General features: G+C 29.7%; 1 protein-coding gene across 1 annotated transcript in view; it reads left to right on the top strand.

The window, feature by feature from the left end:
* Positions 1–1,625: 1,625 nt before the first annotated feature.
* The window catches only part of scrt (scratch), a 39,206-nt gene continuing 20,898 nt past the window's right edge, over positions 1,626–19,933 (top strand). The window contains exon 1 of the mRNA XM_088187687.1: positions 1,626–1,885. Coding sequence (XP_088043813.1) covers positions 1,696–1,885 — 190 coding nt within the window. The 5' untranslated portion in view covers positions 1,626–1,695. The remainder of the gene's footprint in view (positions 1,886–19,933) is intronic.

Genomic DNA, 19,933 nt, shown 5'->3' with positions numbered 1-19,933 from the left:
AAAATATTTTATTTTAATTTTCAGACATTGATAAAATTCATTAAAAAAATGAACTGACTATTTTTGCCCAAAGACAGGGTGCAGAATCATTTATGAAGATTCAGTCAAATTTGAGCTTAAGTGCTCTTTCATCAAAGTGATTAAAAAAATTCAGGATGATTTTGTAATCTGCCGTCTTTACCGTTCCGTTGATAAAATGTATATTTCCCACTCCGAAATACGAAAAGCATCCCCAGATCATTTTGCTTCCTGGATTTAGCATTTTCGAGATGGCTGGATACAATAATTATGGTATTTTTCACTTTTTCGACGACGAAAGTAAGCGGTTCATCTGATACGAATAAATTAATTTTGCTCTTATTGGCATATTCCATTTGCCGATTGGCATATTACATGTCTGTCGCAATTTTTGGGTCAATTATGTATAAGGCCAAAAATCGTTTATGAGTTGTGTCCAGACTTACTTGTTTGTTTTTGTATCTCCAATCGCGTAAGCAGATTCGACGTATCAGCTGATCTGTACCAGATGAGGTGATTTTTATATACACACTAACCTGTTCCGATGTTTTTTTTCAAGTCTTCGAACCGTAGATTAGTTATAGCCCCATTGCCGATAACCCAAGTTATTGATTTTCACTTAAATGCGAGCGATTCGGCATTATAATTTAAAAAATATTTTCTCTACGAAAGCTGCCAGTTGACTGACAAGGTAACTACTAGAAAACAATGGGACTTACATCTAAATTAACATAAAAAAGTCTGAGAATTCCAGCAAACGATGACGGAAATATCTTATTTTTTACGATTTAAAAAAGTGATGCATTTTTTATGTATGATACTGTATAATTAAAAGGAGAACTATTCAGAAAACATAAGGGGGCTGCTTAATATAATTAGATTTATTAATTATTTAATTAGTTATTTTTTAATTTTTAATATGCTTTTAATATATTAGATTTAAAATTTTTTCAGATTCAATATTTTTTTATAATATTAATTCTTTCCATAGTAAAGAAAAAAGTGTATTTTTTAAGCAAACAAATGATGATTTATTTAAAAATATATTTTTTTGTCTTCAACTGTTTTTTTTAGTGAAAAGAAAAATGTTTCAGTTCTAAGTGTTAATTGTTAAGTTAATAAATATGTTTTAAGTGGCATAAAAGCGTGCGAAGTGAAATAGTGAAAACAAGTCACGCTTTTGAAGTTTTGGAAAGCGCGCGCGACTGCATCTACTCTGCGAAAAGATATGCCTTGAGATTTGCGGCAAAACTTTGTTTACCAAAGCGTACGCTAATTGCGAAAGTTGGTAGGGGTTCGTGACGTCAGTGAGGCGCGGGGCAGGGGCGCAGCGCCGAAACGGCACCGCGCGGGAATCAAAGTAAAAGTCGGCAAAAGGAAAACAATTTATTTAAGGAATGCAACAATTGGAGCGGGATCAATCGATGCGCGGAGGGGGAAAAGGGGGCGGCACCACTGATGCGCGCGCACCCGCCCCTTGCGAGCTCTATAAAAGCGGCCGCCGGGGGCGAGGGTGCTCAAAGCCGCATAGGGGACGTGCCCGCTCGGTTGCGCTTTATCATTTCTTCAGTATCTCTCTGTCTCTGTCTGTCTGTCTGTCTGTCTCTGTCTGTCCCTTCCGCTCGAAACTTTCGCAACTGCACAGAGCCAAAGTTTCCCGATGCTCTGAACAGCACCATGCCGCGATGCCTGATGGCCAAGAAGTGGAAGGCCTACCCGTGGCCGGAGCGGGCGGGCGACGAAGAAGAGGAGGAAGTGGACGTGGTAGGCGCCGGGGAAGTCGCCGGAGAATCGGGCTCCGGCAGAGCCAGGTGGGGACCCGCTTCGCCTGCAGCGGCAGATCCACCGCCGAGTCTGCTCTACAACGGTGAGTACAACTTTGTAGTGCAAAACACAGACCACATGGCCGTGACGTCACGCGTCACGCCGCGCATGCATACAAACTCGGCTCTTTTATATGATTACGTTCACTTTCACCCGCTATATATTATTCTTTTTTTACAAACGTTCTTAGAATATTTTTTTTGGATGTCTTATATATTTATTTTGTGAAATTAACATATAAATAGTTCTGCATGAAATATTGTATTTTGTCTTATTATTTGTATGAAATTATCTAAAAAAATATAAAATTAAGATGTTTTCCATTAATTAAATATATTCATACAAACATTAAACTTTTATATACTAATTTAACTTTAGTTGTAAGAAATATATGAATATGTTTTTTCTCACTAAAATTATTCTTGTAATAGGAAAAAAATTGTCAATGTCTTTAACATAATTTTTGATTATGTTGCGAATCAATCTTAAAAATATACAAAAAACTTATTTTAATGATTTCTTAAAATATAAAAAGATCCAGAGATTTTGCAATGATTGTATATATTTAAAAAAATATTAAAAAAATTAAATATAAAACGTAAAGTATAAGCATTATCAATATAAAAATTGCATTTTTAAAAATAATTTTTACAAATTTCCGATAATTGTTTTAAGCTATTTACTTAACATAAATATTGTTAATTTTGAATTGAATAATTATTCTTCTGCATGATATAAATTTTAAAATATTTTCAATAAAATCGCAATTATTTTAGCTACAGCATTTATTATGCAATTTGGTATGTTTATTTTTTTAAGCTAATTGTAAAATACACAATTAGGCTCTTTTCCAATATATTGATTGAATAAATATAAACATACAAAACTAAGCTTTTTATATAAATAAAATTTAGTTGTACCTAATATATGTATATACAATATTACTTCTCAGTAAAAACATGTATTTTTAATGCTGCTAATCCATCTTAAAAAATACATAAAAAGCTCATCTTAATGATTTCTTGAAATATAAAAAGATCCAAAAATTGTGCAATAATTGTATGTATAAAAAAATAAATAAAACGTAAAATATAAGCATTATCAATCGGAAAATTCTATCGGTTTTATAATTTTTACAGATTGTTTTAAGCTATTTGCTTAACAAAAATATTGTTTATTCTAATTAAATAAAAATTCTCCTGCATGATGTAAACTTTAAAATATTTATGTATATTATACAGCCAAACATTTATTATGCAATTTTGTATGTTTATTTTTTTAAAGTACTCGAAAAATACACAATTAAGTTTTTTTCTAATATTATTGATCAAATAAATATATACATACAAATCTAAGTCTTTGATGTAATTAAAATTTAGTTATATGTAATATATGTATATTTCTTTTCAGTAAAAATATTCTTAAAATAGAAAAAATAACCGTCTTCGTCTTCAATATGTATATTTATTGTTGCAAATTCATCTTAAAAAAAATACAAAAGTCACATTTTTATAAAATTTATTTGTACGTAAAATGTATATTTTTCTCAGTAAAAACATTCCTAAAATAGAAAAAATATCCGTCCACGTTTTCAATATAATTTTTTTATATGTATATTTAATGTTGCAAATCCATATTAAAAATATGTGGAAAAGGTCATCCTTATGATTTATTAAAATATGAATAAATCTAGAAATTGCGTATTTTTCGTATATATTAAAAAAAACAATTAATAAACGTAAAGTTGCAATTCGATTTTGTTCCTATTAGCAATTGACAAAATTAAAATATTTTCAATCAGAAAACTGTATTTTTTTTTATAATATTGACAGATACAGTCTGACAATAGTTTCAAACAATTTGCTTAACACAAATATTATCATTGCTAATTAAATAATCATTCTCTTGCATGATATAAATTTTAAATCGAAATTATTTTATCTGCAGTCAAACATTTATTGTGCAATTTTGATAACTTATTTTTTGGTAACTACTTGAAAAATACATAACTAAAATCATTTCTTACATTATTGATTGATTAACAAACCCTTGTCATAAATAATAAAGATACAAACCTAAGCCTTTTATATAAGAAAAATCTATATTTTTTCTCTATAAAAAAATAAATAAGTCATTTTTGATTGTAAATAATTAATGTTACAAATTCATTTTTAAAAATATATAAAAAGCTCAGCTTCACGATTTATTAAAATATAAATAGAGCAATATTAGTATATATATATTTTAAAAAAAATAATTAAAAAATATTCAAATATTAAACGTGAAGATGCAATTCGATTTTTATTGCCAAAATAAAAGTCCGACAACAATTTGCTTAACATAAATATTATTAATGCTAATTAAATAAATATATCCCTGCATGATATAAATTTAAAAATATATTTGATAAAATCGAAATTATTTTAGCTGCAGTCAAGCATTTATTTTTTAACTACTTAAAAAATACACAATTTTCCGATATAGTTTAATAAAAATATTTATATATATATATAAAAACATAAGCATATATAAAACATATATATTTATTATGTATATTAAATTTTCCGAATCCATTTTAAAAAACATACAAAAAAAGCTAATCTTTATGATTTATTTATATTTAAAATATACAGAAATTGCGCAATAATTAAAAAAAAAAAATCGAAAATAAACAGATATTAATCGTTAAGTTGGCAATTTTTTACTATTGACAAAATAAAAACATTTTGGATCAAAAAATTGTTAATTTTCTCTTATTATGTCAGATAAAGTTTGATAATTATTTTAAGCTATTGATAAACATAACTTTTGTTACGATTAATTAGATAATATTCTTCTGCATGATAGCTGTAATCAAACATTTATTTTGCAATTTTGTATGTTTATATTTTAAAACTACTAATACACGATAAATATATTTTTCAATATTTTTGAATAATTAAATATGTACATACAAACCTAAGCCTTTTATATAATTCAGTCTTTAATAGATTTATTATGTATCTTTAATGTTGCGAATCCATTTTAAAACATACACAAAAAAGCTCATCTTTACGGTTTCTTAAGATAAAAAAGGATTCAAAAATTGCGCACTAATGGTATGTAATAAAAAATCGATATGAAATGCTAATTAAAAAATATACTATTATATAAAAGTATTAGAATTGTATTAGAGATATATTTTTTGAGCTAAAATAAATGATATAAATTTTATTAGAATTGATATTACTTTTAATGTTTAGCATATAGTTTTTTGATAAAACAAGATTATGAATATTACTTATGTACAAACTTATTACTTTACCTCATGGTAAAAATGGTAAAAAAACACAGACAATTGAAAATACAATTATTCTCTTTCCGCAGTAGAATCTCTCCGCTCAAAAATTTGACCTTTATTTCAAGTCCTTGATATTTCTGCGGTTTTAATAAATTCGTCAATCCATAGCGTATAATGGTATCGATATTTGATTGCCATTCAAATATATTTTAATTTATTCATTTAATAATCTTCAATATGAAACACTGATTAGTATCTAGAATATTTTCAATATATATATATTGCTTGCATCAATGCATACAACATAAAAATTTAATTTGTACTATTTTCTAATATTAAATCAGCGAAACATGTAAACCGAAATAATATGCTTTATATTAATAATTACATTACTCAGGTAAAATCAGATGATTGACATTTATAACCTACCGATTGTAGAGCGTTTAAGATTTGAAACAGGAGTATAACGAATTTCAAACACTCGCATTTCGAATTAATCTCTCTATTGTGCACAAAGGCTGATTTTAATAAAGCGATTATCGGAAATTATTATATGTATATATGGTTACTTAGTAACACATTTAGTTGCTAAATATAAGAGCTATTAATTGTTAGAATATATGTTGTATGACATATAAAACGAAAGCCGCTCGATACTTTTACTGTATTGTCGCGTAACACCTTTGCCGATTTTGCAATTAAAATACGCTTTCAGATAAAAATAAAATATATGGTAAGGTACATGTATTTTTTCAATACACTGCACGGCAAGATTTGCTACAAAGGTAAGATTCGATCTACGTCTTTGAGAAAATACTTGTATTTTATTTTTATGTTGAAAATCCATTTTATTGTACATTTATGAAAGTAATTCACATATAATGCGTTTGTTATTAGCAATAGAAAAAACTGATAATGGCAAAATGTAGTACATGTTTTAATAGAATAGCTGTAGGGAAAAAAACTTTGCATCATTTGAAATACATTTTTAGCAAAATATGATAATTGCAAATAATATATAAAATATCTATGACTTATGTATGTTATTCAGAGCATTTGAAACGACCGTTTCGCATGAAACCCAGAAATTATCTCAGAACAATTTCTTGAGTAAAAATATCGACTCGCAAAGTTTTTAGCTTGTTGCCGCCGCCGCCATAGAGAACTGTTGCTGCCATTTTGCAACAGTTGATCAATCAACCGGTTGATTATGATGTAACTGTTGAACAATTCCGAGCAACAAGCAACTTGTTGCCCGCGCGTTGCTCAAATAAACAACATAAGCATTTTCTATTATTTTTATAATTTAGAAAAATAAATAAATAAAATATTAGATTTAACCTAGTTTGAGTGTATATGTGTGGAACAGGAAGTTTTGTGGATGTGTACGTGCTCTGTTTGTATGTACATAGAAGCTTTGTAAAATTGGCAGTGGTCCAAAAACGCGGCAGGGGATGTTCCATCCGTGGGGTGTGAGTGGATGTACAACGCACGAAAATGCACACCATGAACGCCTTGGTGCAATGCAGTGATGCAATGCACTTAATGATAGTTTCGGTGGTAGGGGTAACGGCTTTCATAAATGTTATGCTCGAAGCTTAATCATATTTTTTATTCTTGTTTTTGAGGATATTAATTTATTTAAAAAAATTATCTTTTTTATCTTTATCTGGAAATTAACTTAAAATACCTACCCTGTAAGAAGTTATTAAGTAACTTGACTAACTAATACTCTGTAATAATAGATATCTAGTAAGAATTGTAAATTTAATTCGAACCTTATTGTACAAGATAATTAGGTAGATTGACCATTGCTAGGAACAGATGTCACATTTATTGGTGCATTGAAAATATTTTTGATCTGTAATAGTTTCATCAGAATTAAAAATACTACATTTTGTCATATCATCATACAAAATCATACTAAACGCCGATCTAATTTTTTTGGGTAATTTTAAAATCGCAAAATTTGGGGATACAATTTTGTTTATTTGAGATAATCACTTCTTACTGTTATAAATAATCTAAATCTTATTGCACGTTACAATATATATTTTATCGCATAAAAATGTGCATAAAAAATTTAAAGTAGCGATTTTTTTACTTTTCATCAACATCTTGCGGTACTCATTTGCAAAGTATTTTATATTTTCTAGTTGTTTTAAGTGTTCCATTATTAATTTTGGACAAAATGATTAATATTTTTCTTAAAATCAACGCGGAACAAATACAATATGATAATAAAATATATATATATAACTAAATTCAAGCCTTGTCGTACATAATAACTAGACCTTTCGATTGACCATTGCTAGGAACAGATTTACATATATTGATATTTTTTAGCTGTAAAATAAGGGAAGTTTTTGTTTTTGCTTTTTATTAGATTCGTGCGGTACCCATTTTTTTAGTCTTATTAATTTTTATGGTTGTTTGAGATACTTCTAAACTTTTTAATTTTTTATTTTATTATAAGTTTTATCGCACGTTACATTACAATTAAAATATATATCATTTTATTTAAAAAATAAGAGTTTTTTTATGGTACCTAATTGTTGAACATTTCAAAGTTTACAAGTTGTTTTGAGTAGTTCAGAACTTTTAGATTGATTGAACTTTAAATTGGGACGTCAATGCAGTTTTTCGTAATATAAGCGCAAAAACGATTTTACTTATTTTTATTAAATTCGTGCGGTATTCATTTGTTAAGCCTTTTATTTTATTAATATTTTGAGTGATTTTAAACTGCTTGATTTAATTTTTTGCACCTTATAATAAAATCGAGAAATGCATATTTTTTTACGTAATACAATGGCAGATTTAACGGTGATTTTTTTCTTTTATTAAATTCGTGCGGTACCCTTTTTTCTGTCATTTGTATTTTTCTGGTTGTTTAAGATAGTTCTTACTTGCTTCATTATTAATTTTAGTATAAGTTTTATCGCCCGTTACAATACAATAAAAAAGTAGATCATTTTATTAAAAAGTAAGAGTTTAATTTTTTTGTGGTACCTATTTGTCAAACATTTTAAATTTTAGAATTTTTTTCAAGAGGTTAGGAAATCGTTAATTTATTGCACTTTTTCGTAAAATAAGTGCAGAGCAACATTTGTATTTCCGCGATTTTACTAAATTTTTATTAAATTCGTGCGGTACTCATTTATTAAGATTTTTATTCGAAACTGTTATATATACTTTTTTGCATCTTATAAAAGAATTAAGATATTTTACGTAAAATAAGCGCAGATTTAACTGTGATTTTTTTTATTAAATTCGTGCGGTACCCATTTTTTTTGTCTTTTTAATTTTTTTGGTTGTTTTAGATAGTTATAAACTGCTTCAATATTATCGTACATTACAATACAATTAAAAATGGATCGGTTTATCTATCGAATTAGCGCAGAAAAAGTTTTAACTCTGAGTTTTTCTTTTTCATTTTGTTCTTGCGGTGCCCAATTTGTCAAGAATTTAAAAATTTCAAGTTTATTTTAAGTGATTAACTTTTTATTTAAAATTGATTATTGAAATATTTTTTTTGCTTAACAATAAATTAAATTTAAGTTGTGATTTAGCATTTTAGTAAGTAACTCAAGATCATTTATATTTTTAATGTTATCATAAAAAAATAGGCAGTTTTAATACATTTTAGTTTTAATGCAATGCATTATTTGATTATTTTAAAATTAATTCATAAGCCAGATTTAAAATGTTATTATTAAAAACGTGCTAGTATCATTTTAAAGTAAATTAAATTTTGCAAACATAGACATTGCCGACAATCAGTTTGATAATAATTTATGATATGCAGATGCCACTGCACTTCTGCCGGAATTCTCGAAGGATTAGCAGTTCAAATTAAATTAGAGCGTCGTGGAAATTATTACACATAAATAAAAATATTCATGATGTTCTGAAACCAATCAGTAGAGAGGTTTTGCCATTTAAAATACCACGGCAATTCCATCAGCGAAGTGAAAATTATTATGACTCGAACTCATTTCATTTGTTCAATAGACACCTCATTCTAGAGACGCGATTGAATGTTTGGTTTATATGGACCCTTGGATGTAACATACATATGCATTATAAAGCATAATAAATTTATGTTTATTTTGACAAGTATAAGATCTGATAGATTTTAATACAGTAGAAAATAAGAATTTTTCGTGTTTATAATCTGCATTTAAACAGATTTTACAAGTGGGTTTTTGCTTAAAAAAATACCAGCTTTCGATTATCATCAAAACATATGTTTACGTAACTAAATGTTACGTTTATATGATGACATTTATTTTAAGTTTAAGTTACTAGTAATATTACAACTTAGCTCGTTTAAATTTTTATCTTATTTTATGATTATTAGAAATTAACTTAATAAAGGCATTGTGTGCCTTGTATAATCACTAAGTGTGATATATATTTCGATGTAATGCAACTAACTTTTGGCAATGATATTTTAGACAAATATTTAATTTATTACTGGGATATGAATAGTTTAAGTCACATCGACACGTTTTTGGGTTACTTGTATGTCTTTACTATATTGACATGTTAAAATTTGGTTAAAAATATATTTTTTTTGATAAAATAAAATAAAAATCTTGGAAATCTCAGATTGTCGGGGAATTGAATTATGAGTAATGGAACAAGTGCACACATAGCATAAATAATATATTTGAACGGTGAACAGTGCCGGACTGTCTGGCGCCACTTTGGGCTTTGGCCGCGAGCCGACTTGCCCCCCCCTCAGTCCCACCCTGGATCGACCGATAGATGCCCGCGGGACCGTTCTCCTGCTAACGACTGCTAGGGTCGCATTCGTAGATTATGCGACGACAGTTCGATTTGCGATCTGAGAATCGAAAATTATTGCTCTTTAGACAGACCGAATCGTGGTCTTTATTGCAGTATGTTTTACCTTGTCATTGAACTTAATTAGACTACAAATAGAACAATAAATGAAAATGTTAGTATGGATAAAAATTAATTACTAAAATGAACATCAAAATAATTTTACGAGTTTTTTGCTTTGAAGCACGTACAAACGTATTCTGGGAGGTCTCAAAATTTAAAAATATAATGCACGAATTCAGTAAATTGTAATATAAATATAAATTTTAAAATAAACATAAAAATATATAATATGTTGTTCGGCAAGCTTTTTGCCTTGGACGCACAATTGTACTCCGAGGAGTTTTTATAATATAAAAGTTTTGTTTAATTGATTAGGATTAATCATGCGTTCGCTTACAATAATAATTATTATGCCTTAAAATCTTAAATTAAAATTGTCATTGAACAAAATACCGATATTTTCATATTAGTTTTAAAAATATTCTCAAGAAATAAGTGTCTTTTTACTGACTTACATACATATGTATATTAAAAAACATTAATAGAAAGTTTTTTATAATATTTTCAGTTATACGCAGAGCGTGTTCCAAAGCAAAAAACTGAAATAATGATCATTAAAATAAATGCAGAAATACATTTATTTCTTAAATGTATTATAAATAAAAGTATGATGACAAATAAATTATAATTAAATGAGTTATAAGATAGGGACAGTTAGCTATAAAAAAATAACATAACAATAATAGTTGTCTAGCGAGAGACTGCGATCTAAAAAATCTTGTTTTTAGTAATTTTAAACCTTGAATCTTAATATCTTTCATCATAGATTTGATTTATTTTGCTTAATGATATTTTTTCTGCTAGTTGAAATGTAAATTTAAATTTAATATATTCAAGAAAATATTTAATTATATTATTTATTTAATTTATATTACGAGTATAAACATATTTAAGTTAGGTGGTTTTTATTCATTAATACTAAATTAGTTTTGGTTTGAATTAGTATGCATTTAAATAATATTTTTAGACCGCAGAATGCTAATTTATTTCACTTTTAAAGTTAATTATTTAAATTTTAAAAATAAATAGTAACTTATCATATAGTAGATAGGGACAGTCTAACATGAGATTTTGATTATCGACACTTTTAATAATCTGTTTTTTAATAACATAACCACAGTGGTTCATCAACCATGGAAGTCTATTGTTTTACATTGGACCGATTTGGGTTGTTCTAGTTGTCACTTTGACGCCTCAGCGCGACTTTTCCGCAATTTATCGCGCCATCCACTGCGAATTTCGCAAACTATTGTCGTTGCTTGTGTAGGTGTGCGTAATAATCATATCATCCAGTCCGATATTCTCTGAGCTCTGCGCCAACGTCGGGTGTACAAAAGCTATTTGTAAGTTAACAAGGTTCGGTCCCCGCATTTAGTCGGTTCGGGCTCGCTTTAGCACAAAATTATAATCCCGAGTGCCGGCCCATTACTCGCCCGTTACCCTTGTAACGTCCGGCCCCTTGTTATTCCCGTACCTTCTTCGTTCGCATACCTATCTACATATATAAATTCGAATATCTCTTGTACATATTTAAGCCACCGCCATTTCGCTGCACTTACAACACTTGCTAGGATATAATTAATATTAAATTACGCATCCGACACCTGGAATCTGTCTTCGGGTACTCTGTAACAAGTGTTCATATAGATATAAAATAATCGATGCAGTCCGAGGAATTTAAAAACTCGTATTCTTGGCTGACCCTTTAGGTAGGGCCTCACTCCGTGGAGGCAACTCGAGAGTCTGTCATCTAGGTCCTCTCTGGAGGATGCCTCAAATGAGGTGGAGTCTTTAATGGGGGTGGTTGGTAAAAGACAAGAGCTATGGTGCTGGTCTGTTAGAAAGTCTGCAATAGCATTTTGGCAAGTCAATAATTAACTCTTTAAACGCCAGCGACATTTTAGTAAGTCACCAGTTATTCTCTTCACGCGTCTGTATCTCTTTTTTTAAATAAATAATAATTTTATTTTTAGTATAACCCAATTTAAGCAGTAATATAATATGTAACAAATATGTAGAATTGTTTATTTTTAATTTTACGCATGTTTCAATATGCCGTATATGCATGTTTTTGTGCTTAAAAATAATGCATGTACAATAGCTTACATCTACATTTTATAATACATATTTCTGTAGAAGTAGACTTAATTGTTAATCTATTCCATTTATTATTAAATTTATGTATTTATAATTCACCATAAAATGTAATTGTGTAATCGTTAATTTTTTTCAGCAATTGATCCAATAAATCTTTATTACTAGATAAGAAAGGTCGTAGCATCAGTTTTTTCGCTTAATGTTTATAATCAGTGTTTAATAATTTAAGGCAAATAATAAAATAAAATTGGTTTTAAATATGAAATAATACATAGAATGAAGCAAACAAAAAAAATCATGAAATATAAAAATGAAATAATATGAACTGGACCAGCTCCTCGTTGCTGACATTAAACAATGTGCAATGTCACCGTATTAAGGATCGGATAGCCACGGCCTAGGCCACGTCCTAGCTCCAACGGACATCAAAAGAGGATGCGATCGTGAATCTCGTTCTGGAACCAACAACTGGAATTACTTAAAAATTGCTGGATTGTTAAATAAATAAATTACCCTGCAGTCATTTAAAGAAATGAAAAAACGGGATCGAGAAAATGACACATTATGGCACTTTCCGACACTAAAGGACAGACAATTAGCGGAAGCCCATCTTCATAGAGTCTAAGTCACCCTGTAGAGAGAAGTCCACAACAGATCGAATGTATTTATACAATTTTAAATCATCTGCGTACAGAAGAAAACTTGCATTGTCATTATTAAATAACATAAAAAGCAGAGGGCTCAGGTTATACCCTTGAAGCACCCCTGAAGGGGTGAAATATTTTTTCACAATAGGCCGCCATAGGTTACAAACTGTCAACGATCGCTCAAATAACTTGAGAATAACCGAGTTAAATCATCCGAGCAACCGAGGTTTGAAAATTATTTTAATAATAACCCATGACAAAGCTTTTCAAAGGCCTTCTCAAAATCTGTATATACGACGTCTACTTGAATCCCGCATCGAGAGATTTTGTCACCGTTTTGGTGAAAGACAGAAGATTAGTAACAGTGGAACGGGTGGGACGAAACCCATGCTGTTGATCCAACATAATTTGCCTAAAGTGATGAAGACATATATGCATAATTATTTCAAACAATTTAGCAGGAGCGACTAGTCTATAGTTCTTTATAAACAATTTGTAACTTTTTTATGAATAGGGGTGACTTTTGTGTATTTTCATAGATCATAAAATAATTATATCTTAAGAATTAGTTCAAAAATAAGTTTTAGAGGAGCAGCGAGACTGACTTCGCAACCCTTCAAAATGAAATCAGGAATGAAATCAGACCCAGAAGAACGCCCTGTTTTTAATTTATTAAAACTGCACTAAATATCTGAGCGCTTAGTTTCTTTGATAGACAGTACTGAAGACCAAGAACTAGAAGAAGGAAACGACTAAGCAAAAGACGAAAAATATTGCGCAAAATTTTAATTCGACTAGCCAAATATCACTAGAAATTATATATTTTTAAGATGCACTCTTGACGAAGATTATGACAACACGCTAGAGATAAAATACCGGATCAAGAAAGATAGAATTTGTTTGAATTAAAAAGATTCATTATAAGATTTTCGAGATGCTTTGGTGGGGCATGGGCAAAAAACGCTGAGAAACACTGCTTTGAACGAATTATATAAAGCAAAACCAAGTGAGACAGATAGTTCTTAATATATGTATAGATAAAAATATGACCTCTATGCCTCGACTGATTTAGTGAAATTCAATAGAACCCTCTTTTATTGAAACTGTGCGCAAGCGGGCGAGCGGTAATTACCGCTACAGCACCTGTACCCAGCCCCAACCCCACATCTGGGATACACGCTCATATTGCGCCGAAAATGGGGTGTATGCTTCGATCTCGATCCGTTTCGCGTATAATTCAAAATGTCAAACAGCGCCGAGAGAGGGATGAGTTGGAGTTACGAGTTAGCAGAAGCGGGGGGAGCACAAGCAGCTAGACGTTACACAATAACCGAGCGAGATAAATCAGTTTGTGCATCTGGAGCAATTCGCAACCGCTAATCCGACTTAGCAGTCAGACGTGTGCTAAATCGCTTTCGAATGTGTCGGAGTACTCCACGGCGCTGTGGTCGGCATGGTTGCTTTTCAAGTAATTGAAATCGCTCCGTGCTAAAAAATAGCAAAGATACCGTGGATACAAGTTTGTGGGCGAGATGGGGGCTTATCTACTTAACTGCTTGCTATATAAGTCGAAAAACTATATAAATACGATGCCTCTGGTGTGCCGGACGTTTATCACGCATGGACGATTCAACGCCTGCAAAGCGGCTAACTTAAATAACAAAATAGCTTTGAATGCATAACAATAGCGACTGAAACTGTATAACCGATGGCAAAATTAGTGAGATAACAAAGCTAAATACCACCACCAGCAGTTAACGTTGGATGAAAATTCATATCTATAAGCATTTTTTTTAGATTAATGCTTGTTATCTAAAATATATTCTTGATATATTATATATTAAGTTCACGTTTAATAGCAATTTTATCATTTATACATTTAGTGGAAAAAGGGTAGGAGTTTTGAGTACTGGTGACCACGGAGCGGCTGCTGAAAAACTTTTTTCAACAGGCCTATTCCCTACCCTTCTCTCGCTTTCTCTCTCTCTCTCTCTCTCTATAACTATAACGTAGAGCCCTTTTGTTGGAATTGTCTACGTTACGATCGAAGAAATTAAGCAACGGCCGTAATTACGGGGTGACCCAGAGCGAGCGTGACGATATTTCACGTGAAACGGCATGCTAACACGGAAACCGGCGACGATTATATTATTATTAGTTTGGAATTGGCGGCGAAGACACACATACACACAGATATGTGTATGTACACACAGGATGGTAATGGAATTACAATGAATTTTTAAAGCGTTTTTTTGCTGATGAATGTGTTTTATTTATTATTACGATTTTGAGATAATTAAATCTCAAAAAAGGTGTCAGAGAGAGATGTATATTTTCTCTTACAATTTTTAATTTATATGTTAAAATAATAATATTCGTTATGCTGATGACATGGAAATATTTACTGAAACAATTGACGATATTCAAAGATCGTCATATAGGGAATATAATTTTATTTTAAAAAATAATTGAGAGGGTAAAGCATTTTAAATACCTGTTTTAATTTTCCGAGAAATTTTGATGAATGAAAAAAATGTATGTAATACAGTAATGTATTGCAGATACATTATTTCATATTATTCTTAAAATAATCATTTATAAAACACATGCCATCTTAAGTGTAATAAAATATTTTCGTTCTTTTTTTTGTTAAAAAAATTCGGCTCTGGAAAATTCCAATCATTATGTGTTAATGTGTGTTTAATGGACAACAAGGCACTGTAAATTATTTGTTCTCTTACCTGTAGATTCAAATGTTTTGAATTCTTTCTCCATTAATCCGTAAGATGTTGGTTCTTTTCCTACTATTCTCTGTAAGGCTAAAATAAATTTCTTTCACTAATTGTTGCGCCAATAATTAATTTAAAATTTCTACAATAGATTATAATGATTAAATGAAGTCGCGAGGGTCCTCAAAATTCATCGAGCCATTAAATAATCTGCAAATATTTCTTCCCCGCATTTTATATATTTCTGCTTTTAAAGAATAACGAAAGAAGTCATACTTTTTTTGACTTGTGACAGATTCTAAATTTTTCAAATATTTAAATAATGACATTATTATCTGGTTTCTTCGATTGTATAATTTCTTTTAAATTGCCAGTTGAAATTTCGAGCTTAGCTCAAAGTTGATATTTTACAACTGTTTTAATAAAAAAATTAGGGCCGTTTCGGCTGTCAAAAATAATCGTGAGACAATTGTCTATAGCAGCTGTTGCTACTCTACAAAAACAATATGAAAAAAACCTTTTCGGATTATTGATAGTAAAAATACCCCAAATCGTTTACATTCTGCCGATTCCTATGCGTAATTTATTCTTATTGATAGCGGGTTTTTAGATCACCACAGTAAAGATAAAACCGCCGGCCGGTTCAAGTAATACAAAATCGCAAAAATTTGTTGGTCATTCAAATACTTTTGATCGTTTAGTTGGTCATTCAAGCATCTTCGTTATAAAAAAGATAATGATTGTAAGCCACTGCCCTTTAATATTTGTGCAAATTAAATATTATATAGTAAAAAATGTTTCATAAGATTTTTGATAAAAAACACAAGTTAGATCTAACTAACTATTGTAGTTGAATATAATTTGTGGCAAAGTTTTTTTAATTATTTTTGAGGGATAACCAAACAATTTATGATTAAGAATCAGGGGCGACATTTTAGATTTTTCAGGTGGTGGGGGGGGGAGGGGAAGATACCCAGTTAGTGGTCTTTTATTTAATATTTAGATTTTATTAAGATCAATGATATTTCAATAAATTACATTGCCTCGTGCGAGTCTTTACTGTTCTTATTCGCTTTACATGCACATTTATCAAAAAATTGTTCATGAAAAGTATTTTTTCTATTAGATAAAGTGCTCTATTAAATGATTAATACAAATTAATATGATAGTTTAAAATACAGTTTCTAAATGTAATCAAACTTTCACAGGATAACAAATTACATAGTTAATTTTGGTCAATGTCACCGCCGGGTAATTAATCTATTGAAACATTTAACGAGCGATTCATCCATCAAGCGGTTAAGGCATACGAACACCGTACACTGCCCTGTTAATTTCACCATTGTTACCTGTCTAAATTCATCGGTGCAAATCTGGTGCAATTTGCACTACTTGTGATCCCCTTCTGGGAATCGCCCGGCGATGTTGTACTGTGTAAAGCTATACCACTTAATTACTCACATGTAGTTGAATAGTTGCACAAAAAATAAATGTCATGTAAAATTACAAACTTATACATTTATTTGTGCTACTTATTACTCATACGTATCATTAAAAATAGACAAAAAACGATCTATCAATCTTGTGAGAGGGTGTTTTGATGCTGTAGTAATATGATAATTAAAAATAAAAAAAAATATATTATCTTCCTTGCATTCAATATAACGAATTTTGAGTGTAACAAAACTTTTATTCGGTCCGTGAGCTTCGCTATAATGAAATTTCACTCTATATCATAAAAATTGCGTAAAAAGCGTCCGATTTTTTATTGCTTTTCTAAGTTAAATGTGATATTTTTTGATAATAACTCTTTTCTGTAATGGTTTAGTCAGGATTTATAAATTATTAGTTGATTATATAATGCGCAGACCACCAAACATACAACATAATTTCTTTTCGTGTAATTTCAGTTTTTGTTTAACCGTTATGCAGATTGCTTTTTGCTAAATAGATAGATTTATTACAACTTTTTTGATAGATCATTGCTAGGAACAGAGTAACATATATTGATGCATCTACGATATTTTTAGTTTTAATAGTTTCATCAGGACAAACAAACAGCCAATACATTTTTTCTGTCATAATTTTAGAATCGCTAAATTTAGGGTACCACTTCGTAAATAATTAAATTTTTTATCACATGATGAAAAATGATTTATAGGCGGATTGTTTTTTTTTATTAAAATAAGCGCATAACAAAATTTGTAACGTCGACTATTTATTTTTTATTCAGTTCTTGCGGTACCCATTTGTCAAGCATTTAAAATTTGTTAAGTTATTTCAAGTGGGTCAGAGTTGATAGATTTAATTTTGATGGCATTGTATAGTACAATTGAAAAATTGATTGATTTTTTACGCGAAATAAGCGAATAACAAACATCATAATAGCGATTTTTTGCTCTTCATTCTATTTTTTCGGTATATTTATCAAGCGATTTACATCTTCTTAGTTGTTTTAAGTGATTATAAATAAAAAGATTATTGGCTTTGATTATTTTTTTATTGCGGATTATAATACCAAAAAATATATCGTTTTTTCCCCGTCAAATAACATAAGGACAAAATTTGTATTGGCAAATTTTTCTTCTTATTCAATTCTTGCGGTACCCATATGGCAAAAATTTTAAATTTCTTAAATTATTTCAAGTGGTTCAAAAGATGAGATTTTTTTATCTTTATATTACAATAATGAAATAGATCGAATTTTTTGCGTAAAATAAGCGCATAAAAAACTTTTTATTAGCGATATGTCAGATTTTTTAAATTTTCGTAGTTGATATTAGTGGTTCTAAATTGTAAGATTTATTATTTTTGTCTAGTTTTTATTAAACCTCACAATACGATTAAGAAATGGATTGTTTTTATCCATAGAATAAGCACAAAAAATTCTTGCAGTACCCATTTGTCAAGCATTTAAAATTTCACAAGTAATTTCACGTGCTTTAGAATTATTAGACTAAGTTTTTATTGCTCTTTATATTACAATGAAGTGGGTTTTATTTTTTTGCGTAAAATAAGCGCATGACAAACTTAATATTAGCGATATATTTTTCTCCTTATTCAATTCCAGCGGTACCTATTTGTCAGACTCTAATTTTCATAGTTTAATTAAGTGGTTCTAAACTGTAAGGTTAATTTTTTGAATCTTCTATTGCATCTTACAATACGATTGAGAAATGGATCATTTTATCCGTGAAATATCCGTGTTTTTATTTTATTTAATTCTTGCGGTACCCATTTCAAGTTATTTCAAGTGTTTCAGAATTAAATAATTTTGTTTTTATTGCTTTTTTTTTGCGTCAAATAAGCGCATAGTAAACTTCATAATAGCGATTTTTATCTAATTCAATTCTTGCGGTACCCATTTGTCAGAATTTAAAAGTTTTATAGTTGATTGAGGTGGTTTTAAACTGTTAAATTTAATATTTTGGTCTTTTTTTTATTGCACCTTACAATACGATTGAGAAATGGATCGTTTTTATCCGTAGAAAAAACTTTGTAGCGGCGACTTATATTTTATTCATTTGTTCGGCATTTTTAACTTTTAAGGTATTTAATTTGGTTCAAAATTGTAAGATTTAGTTTTTATTACAGTTTATATTACAATTAAGAAATGGATCGTTTTTTTGCTTAAAATAAGCGCAAGATAAACTTTATATTAGCGATTTTTTTATTTCATTCAATTCCTGCGGTACCTATTTGTCAAAATATTTTGATTTTAAAGATGTTTTAAGTGGCTTAATACTAATGTTTAACTTTTGTGCAAGTCTTCAAATTATTGTGTGCGATTCTGATTCAACGAACAACTTCGGTTGCTCGTTAGTAACTGAAAATTATGTCTATGATTCTCTTACATTTTTTTTATTACCACTGTTTTATTGTTTGTTGTTTAATAATGCTTACAGTATAAGCATTTTAAATTGTAAAACGTTTTTAATACATAAAAAAATAAATATTATTTTTCGTCGTCGAACAACGACGATAGTGTCTCTTCATACATAAACCTACATGTGGAGCATGCGATAATAAACTTAATCAAAAGAATTATGTTACAATTCATTTTGAATTTGCTACAAGTTAAATGATATTTCGAGTAAATCAATTACATTTGCGAAATTGGCCCTTGCAGCAGATGTTTCAAACGCACGTGCACACTGTCGACCGCAGCGTTTACGCCTCAAATCAAACAATGTTGAAATTTGCATTTTCAATTAGTTCGTACGTGGGTCGCAGGGATTCTCTGGTGCACAGGGTCCGAGTAAAGATTCGATTAACCCGCTCGACTCCAAATTAACCCACGTATGCATCGGCGGTTGTTACGACCCGCGATTTGTTTATTTAGCACTACTGCAGATTCCTATTAAACGCCTGTTTGTATCTGGCAGAGAATATCCTCTGTACCGAATGTATACATACATCGAAGG

This window comes from Plectrocnemia conspersa, unplaced genomic scaffold (genome assembly GCF_051122295.1).
Source record: "Plectrocnemia conspersa isolate PC_06_02 unplaced genomic scaffold, ASM5112229v1 ptg000006l, whole genome shotgun sequence".
NCBI lineage: Eukaryota > Metazoa > Arthropoda > Insecta > Trichoptera > Polycentropodidae > Plectrocnemia > Plectrocnemia conspersa.
Note: the sequence above shows the minus strand (reverse complement) of the source record. Positions and strands in the feature narration are given on the sequence as shown.